The sequence below is a fragment of the Musa acuminata genome, chromosome BXJ1-10 (genome assembly GCF_036884655.1).
Source record: "Musa acuminata AAA Group cultivar baxijiao chromosome BXJ1-10, Cavendish_Baxijiao_AAA, whole genome shotgun sequence".
Classification (NCBI taxonomy): Eukaryota; Viridiplantae; Streptophyta; class Magnoliopsida; order Zingiberales; family Musaceae; genus Musa; species Musa acuminata.
In genome coordinates this window covers 1,730,716-1,738,652 of record NC_088336.1, presented here as the reverse complement: position 1 = coordinate 1,738,652, position 7,937 = coordinate 1,730,716, and the positions used below count along the sequence as shown (strand labels likewise).

The following is a 7,937-nucleotide window of genomic DNA, read 5'->3' as shown; positions in this document are numbered from 1 at the left end:
TCATATCCTTCTTGTTCTTTGGAAGGTAGTTCTCAAGCTCTTCATTAGCATTGCAAGTCATCTCATAGATCACTAGTGTCCTGATAATTTCTTCGAGAGGGAAGTTATTTAAATCATTTGTTTCTCGAATAGTAGTTACTTTAGGATCCCAACTCTTTGGAAGGGATCTCAAGATTTTATTAACAAGTTTGAAATTAGAAAAACTTTTACTAAGTCTTTTTAGACCATTGACAACATCCATAAATCAGGTGTACATGTCTCCAATGCTCTCACTCGGTTTCATCCGAAACAACTCATAAGTATCGACTAAAAGATTAATTTTGACTTATTTACTCTACTAGTGCCTTCTTGAGTAACTTCGAGTATATGCCAAATATCAAAAGTCATTTCACAAATTAATACTCAATTAAACTCATTTTTATCGAAAGCACAAAACAAGGCATTTAGCCTTGGCATTTAAAGTGAAAGTCTTCTTCTCAAACTCATTCCAATCATCCATTGGAAGAGAAGACTTTCGAAAGCCATTTTCTACAATGTTCCATAATTTGAGATCCATAGAAATTAGAAAAATCCTCATTCTAGTCTTTCAATAGGTGTAATATGTTCCATTGAACATAGGCGAACGTGTAATTGAGTGACCCTCTTGGTTGCTGGTAAATATCATCTCTCTTGGGTTTCAAACCAAATGAGAGTAATCGGGCTCTGATACTAATTCTTAGGATCAAGAGTGACATTGAGAGGGGGGGGGGGGTGTGAATTAGTACAGTGAAAAAATCATTTATTTCAAAAAATATTTGTTTTGATTATATCTATTTCGAAAAGATATTAAACTTGAAAGCGTTCATAAAAGTGTAAAGAGAAAGTTAAGGAAGATTACAGTAATGAAAATTGCTCAAATGGAAATACAAACCAGAATTTAGAGTGGTTCGATCATTATGACCTACATCCACTTTCGATTCCTCCTCCGCCGTGATCACCAGCATCCACTAATGGTCTTCCTTCAATAGGCAAAGACCAACCACCTTTTACAGCTCTTTCTCCTTTTACCGAGTTTAGGAGATAACCCTTACAAGCTTCACTCCTCTTTCATGGATGGTTATAAAGCTAAGAGAGGGAGGGGAGGACTCTTCTCACTTTTACAACACTTTCCCAAGAATTCAAGATTATGTTAACACTTTTGTGCCTTTTCATACAAAAAATGGTGGGGTATTTATAGGCCCCAATGGCTTCTGAATTAAAGCCAAAAAGTGTCACTTCCCCGGATTTCGAGGTACTAGCAGTACCACCGCCATTATTGGGCGATACTACCGCTTGCTAACTAACACTAGGCGGTACCACTGCTCTATCTGGGTGGTACCATCGCTCAATCTGGGCGGTACCACAACTTGATAGAGCTCAGAGACCGAGCTCTAGTGGTACCATCGCTTGACAACGGTGGTACCATCGCCCAGTCTATGTGGTACCACTACCCAAAACACCTTGGAAATCGAGTCCCAAGCAGTGCCACCACCGGCCCTAGCGGTGCTATCGAGGGCCGTGATTTCAAATGCTGAATGGGCTGTTCAATCAGGCTCAATTCAGCCCTGTTAAGGGCCTAGTTGGCCCTTGACTGAGTTAGTGGGATTACTTCCTGATCCTAACTCAACTAATTTTCTAACTACGATTAAGGCAAGCAATTAGTCATGTATGTCGATTTTTCTCTCGGTGATTCTTCAGCGAACTTCTCGGCGAGTCTTCCGGTGAACTCTCAGCAATCTTCCAACGAACTCTCGGCGATCTTCCAACGAGCTTTCGACGAACTCCCGACGAACTCTTAGCGATCTTCAGACAAGCTCTTAGCGAGCTCCCGACACACTTCTAGTGCATTGTATGCTTTATGCCTTACAGCTATCGTAGTTAATCCTACACACTTATCTCAACACATAGACTAGGTTAAACAATTTACCAGTTGATTTCATCATCAAAATATGAGATTCAACAGAAATAAACTAAAGAATTAGTAGAGAAGGAAAAAAAACTGGTTTGCAAGTTAAAAAAATTATTTATGACATTAAACAAACTTCATAATACCATTATTTTTTTAAATTCAAGAAAATGCTATTAATTAATGCATATCTCTAAAGGTCAATGGGAATAATAAGATATCAATTTTATAGTTAGAATGCCAAATAGATATTAAAGTTTTTAAAAATAAAATATTAGAAGATTATAAAGAAAATAATAAGATATTTATAATGGACAAAGGATTATATGCTTAGACACAAGAGACTAGATCAACTTGAAATGATGATATTTTTATATGTTGATTTTATAAATTATTTCAATAGTAAGAAGTCCACTTTATGATTTATACTTATATTAGCTAAAAGAACTATTTATAATAAAAGTATAAATTAATTTATTATTATATTATCAATAATAAAAGCTAATTACATGATATGTTTTGAGGCCATTAATCAAACTTTGTGGTTGTGAAATTTTATTTTAGGACTTGGGATAGTCATAATCAATTATCCAGTCACTAAAAATATTTTTTAATCAGTCTAATAGTTTCCTTTTTTGATAATGATAAGTACTATATTGAACCTAATCATATCGACATAGACATAAAGTAGTTGGTGGTTAAAGAAAGAATTCAAAAATAACCAATATTTATTGAGAACCTAAGTTTCACTATATTAATTGTTAATCCATTTATTGATGTCTTGCAACCTAAAGTATTTAAAGATGAGGTTTGTAAATAATCCATAAAAGTTATAGTGATGCATATTTGAGGGTGATGCATATTTGAGGGGACATTATAATTGATATTCTTATTTATATAACTAAAATTATTTCTTTATGCTATTCTGTTTATATTTATATTTACACATATTATTGTTAAATATGATAACAAAATTTTTTTAATAAAATAAATTATATGAATCATTTTGGACTACGTTAAGAAAGGCTAATAATATTGTAATATATAGAAGGAAGTATGATATTGATGATATATAATCATATTATTTATATTGATAGTTAGACTTAATAAAGTATTATTATATTTATTAAATTTATTAACTTATTTTTTAAAAATCATTTACACATGTAAAATATTTTTAAAATTTTTAAAATCTAATTAGGTAAAATTATTTTGTAAAATAAATTTTATTTTATTTATTTTAATTTTAAATCCTTTCTGTTTTCTAAAAAACTATAAAGAGCCAATGGAATAAGAGGAGACGATCAAGATAGAGTAGAAGGAGGATAGGGTAAGGGTTGAGTCAAATTGGTTTATTGGTCTAAATCGATTCATTACCTTAAATTAGTTTGATCTAAATCAATTTAAAACAATTAAAAATAAAAATAAAATTGATATTTATGGAAAGAAAAGTCATTGGGTAAAAATAAATTATATGGTGCCATTCGATTAAAAATAAACAGTAAATATGTCATTTGATAAATTGTCCTAAAATCATTTTATGCTTACGAAGTAAGAATCATTTTATTATAAGAATTTTTTTTTTGACTTTTGACTCGCCAGTGGTCGCTCTTCCTACCCGTTTCAGATACACCGTACAAAACAGTGACACTGCCGAATGCTGGTCCCGCGGGGCTCACGTTTGGGATCAATCTTGAGGGAGGTAGACATTGCGATCACGTTAGTCTGGTATGAGAAAACTTTGTTTTTGAGCGCATCCTACCCGTCTGATCGTCATGGTGAAATCCAATAACCTCGTTAGTGGGTCCCATAGGGCGCCGAAAATGAGCCGAGGGAAGTGGGAAAGAACGTTTCCCAGCCCAATCGACGACCGCTAGGATAAGGGGACGGAGAGAGAGAGAGAGAGAGAGAGAGAGAGAGAGAGGATGGAAGGAGGCGGAGACATGGGGCTCATGGAGTGGTGCCGAGAGCTGCCCAAGATCGAGCTCCATGCCCACCTCAATGGCTCGGTCAGAGACTCCACGCTACTGTGAGATCTTCCCATCTTTTTCCTCCTCTGACTACTCGTCTCCTACCACCCATGTCTCTCCGTAGCTATAGATTTTGGCTCCACCGAACCATTCTTCATCACGTAATAGCTACATAGAATCATGTATCGCACCCCTAATTTCATGCTTGAGCTTTTGCAGGATAGTGAGAATCGTATTCCCTCCTTCCTAAGTTTTGGGGATTTTTCATCACCCTAACATTGATAGAAGAATTGAGGATATTCACTTTATTATTTTGATATTTTTGTAGCCCGCCTTGGGATGTCGGGAACGATCTCGAAAATTCAAGTTGCATAACATTTAGTAGTACCTTAAAGCAAATTATATCCACAGGACTGGCCATGAGGTGGATTGCTGATTTTTTGTTTTTTTTGAAAAAAAAAGGTGGATTGGTGATATTGCATCATGTAAAAGGCCGAGACAAAGGAATTTAAGGTACTCATGGTTTTAGGTAGCTACAGGACAATAAGTGTCCGAGTGACACAAAAATAAAGAAAACAAAAAAGATCAACATCTAAACATATATGGATGTTTTGACTTTAGATACTATTTCCTTTCTATATGTCTGTTTTTTTCCCTGTTAGTTTGACTTTTGTACTACTAAGTGGAAGTGGATTATTATAATTGTTGCTTGTAATGCAAAAGGCTAGTTGTCTTGGTACGGTTGTATAATAAGAAGGTCAAATTGCACTTGTTAGATCAGTTTAATTATCAAGTAAAACCAACACCTATCTGTCAAGTTTATGACGTTTTCAAGGTCGCATGGAGTCTGCCAATCATAAGGCTAGTACAGTTCTGCTATCAGAAGAACACTTTATATGGCTTATTTTTCTTTTGTGTGACTTTTCTCAATGAAATTTCTTCTTCAGAGAGCTTGCAAAAGATTTGGGCGAGAAAGGTGTCATTGCTTTTGAGGATGTTGTGCATGTTATTATGAAAAGTAATTGATACTCCGATCTTCTGGTTTTCCTTATTTCAATTGTTGCTATTATGGAGCTGATAATATGCATATTTTATTCTCTTGTGATTATCTAATTTGAGCTGAAATTTTAAATCTTAGATGATTTGTTTACGTTTCTTTAGCAAACTTCAGTTTTCTATTATTTTGTCTAAAAAGTACAATCACCTACATCTCTGTAACTTTTGTTCAGCCTTTGCCATGAATTACCTTTCCGTAGTAAGGGAAAAACCAAGACACAGAAGCATTTCCATTTATGAGATTATGGATTTCCAGATATTCCTGTTATATAACTGTATCTTACCTATGGTGGTCTTATTCATCCTGTAACGTTTAATTAATTAATTTGGAAATTTTCGTTATTCTTATTCTAGGTGTTAAATTTACCTGAACTCAATGATATTACTTACAACAATCTTACCACCAGTCTCCACTATGAAAAGTTGCTTGAAAATTGAGTATTTATGAATCTTTTATTTGAAATTTGCCACGACATACATTGAAAAAGTCACAGTCAGTGTGGTTTGCTTAGCTGCTGGATTTTGCTAGTGCACCAAAAATTATCATTTTCAATTGATAATTTGAGCAAACTGTATTAAACATGTTCATTGGATCTAACATTATTTTGGTTTCCACTTCATCTTTTAGATTTTCTTTAGTAAACATTATTCCACATCATATCCACCTTTAATAAACCTGTAGGATCCTTTTTGAATGTAAAAAGAAAAGAAAAAGAAAAAAAAACTGAGACTCCCTCTGCATTTGATTCTAAGATTTAAAAATTATGTCTTAAGATACTCTTTAGGACAACGAAAAATCATGATAATTCGTGGTGACCACAATGATATACTAATTCAATATTGGTCATAACTGCTTTGGAATTTTTTAATTGAACATTTAATGCAGATGGTCGATCTTTGCCAGAATGCTTCAAGCTTTTTGACTTGTATCACCTACTTACTACTGACCATCAAACTGTAACAAGAATCACCAAGGAAGTATGTCCTATGCACACCTGTTCAGAGACCTTATTCTTTATGTCACTTAATCCTGCATCATGCTTCATAATAGGTCATTGAAGATTTTGCTGCTGAGAATGTTGTCTATCTTGAATTAAGAACAACTCCAAAGGTATATTGTCTGTCATATGCTTGTCTTAACAATGGAAAATCAAGTTTTGACTATGCTAGATGTAACAATCAAGAAGTGCACATTTCCTTGTTCTTTGTTTTCTGATATTGCAGAAAAATGAAGCTAAAGGGATGACCAAATGCTCATATATGAAAGCAGTCATTGACGGCATAAGAGCCGTTGATACTGTTGATGTTGACTTTGATACATCTGGCACGAGCAATGTGAACTGTTCAGAAGCTACTCCACTAAACTGTATAGGCAGTCCCATAAAGAGGAAAAAGATCTATGTACGTCTTCTTCTGAGTATTGACCGTCGTGAGACAACTGCAGCAGCATTGGAAACAGTTCTGTCGCCACACCATCTGCTAATCTTTCATTATTTATTTTAGTAGTCAATTTGAGCACTGCTTAATCCAGATATCGTCTATCTTAACAGGTTAATTTAGCAATGGATCTGAAGAATTTTGGAGTGGTTGGCATTGACCTATCTGGCAATCCTGTTATTGGAGAATGGTAAATTGCAATTTTTAATTCATATACTTATGAAAACATCGCAATTACACTCGTCTGTTGCTTGCTTGATGATTTGCAGGCAGACCTTCCTGCCAGCCCTGAAGCATGCTAAAGAGCTAGGGCTTCCTATTACTCTCCACTGTGGAGAGGTGTGGCAGAATTTTGACATTATATTTTTTTGACAAGAAGTTCTTCAGTCATCAACCATAGTCAGTTGCTCTTAAAATTAGGAGTACAAAGTTTTTTATGCTGGTTAATTTTTTATGATCCAAATTGTCTAACTAATTCATTGTAATAACTTAGAGATTTTAGGTGCCAAACCACAAGGAAATCCAAGCAATGCTTGATATCTGCCCCCAGCGAATAGGCCATGCTTGTTTCCTTGCAGAAGAGGAATGGAAAAGGGTGAAATTCTTAAAGATCCCGGTAGTATTCTTCTTATTTTTCTTATATGTGTTATTAGGTAGTTTGTCTTCATATTATTGTGCTTAAGAGTCACTTTTTCATGGCAGGTTGAGATATGTTTGACATCCAATATCCGAACTGAACGTTTTTCTTCAATATATGATCATTTTTTTGGTTTGTATTACATTTTCTTAAATTTTTTGGGGCTGATGTACAAGGAATATGTGCTTCTATTGAACATGCGTCTTGACCTCATCTGTGCAGCTGATCTTTACAAAGCGAAGCATCAAGTGGCACTGTGCACTGATGATTCTGGCCTGTTCTCAACAACTCTATCTAATGAGTTTTATCTAGCTGCCTCGACATTTGGTGTGTCAATTCACCATCTTTCATTACAAAGCAAGCATATTATCTGGCAAGTATTACATAAGATTTATTGCGTTGTATCGTCTTATACAGGGCTAAACAAGGATGAAATGTTTCTGCTTGCTCGAAGTGCAATTCAATCTACATTTGCTGATGATGAAGTCAAACACGAACTAACAAAGATTTTTGATGATGCTGCGAATAGATTAATCATATAATCTGTGGTTATTGGAAGTAATTGCTCCCGTATATTTATTTCTTTAGTATTCTTGAAGGGTCAGGCATATCAGCTGAATGTTTTTGCACTACATGACTTTTATCTTTCACTTATTGGTGCAAAAATTAAGATTATGATTGCTAAATTTGCATTCTGCATATGCTCCAAGAACCCAAACGAAGATCAGGTGCAAGCAAAAACAGAATTCACCATGTAAATCCAATGAAATAGGTAGGTATCATCCTTGATCCCTTGTGTTGCTGATCAGATCTCTCTTCTGTAGCTATGTTGCAAAGAATGGACTTAAAAGATGCCTCAGCTGTTGTATTCTGTACCATTGAAAAATATGGTTTTATGATTGTATGGATTAGA

The 7,937-nt window shown here is 34.6% G+C and overlaps 1 protein-coding gene across 3 annotated transcripts; it reads left to right on the top strand.

Moving 5' to 3' along the window:
* Positions 1-3,773: 3,773 nt before the first annotated feature.
* Positions 3,774-7,710, top strand: LOC103999703 (N6-mAMP deaminase). 3 transcript variants are annotated; one of them, XM_009421523.3, is made up of 11 exons: positions 3,774-3,953; positions 4,842-4,912; positions 5,837-5,928; positions 6,002-6,061; positions 6,175-6,408; positions 6,501-6,577; positions 6,657-6,726; positions 6,890-7,003; positions 7,090-7,156; positions 7,247-7,351; positions 7,442-7,710. In XM_009421523.3, exons 1-11 carry the CDS (start codon positions 3,850-3,852, stop codon positions 7,564-7,566), a joined length of 1,119 nt encoding a protein of 372 aa, XP_009419798.2. In that variant the 5' UTR covers positions 3,774-3,849; the 3' UTR covers positions 7,567-7,710. The 3 variants fall into 3 exon arrangements, with proteins under 3 accessions (XP_009419798.2, XP_064941750.1, XP_009419799.2); XM_065085678.1 differs by having other exon boundaries at positions 3,787-4,755; XM_009421524.3 differs by lacking the exon at positions 4,842-4,912 and having other exon boundaries at positions 3,823-3,953.
* The last annotated feature ends 227 nt before the right edge of the window (positions 7,711-7,937 follow it).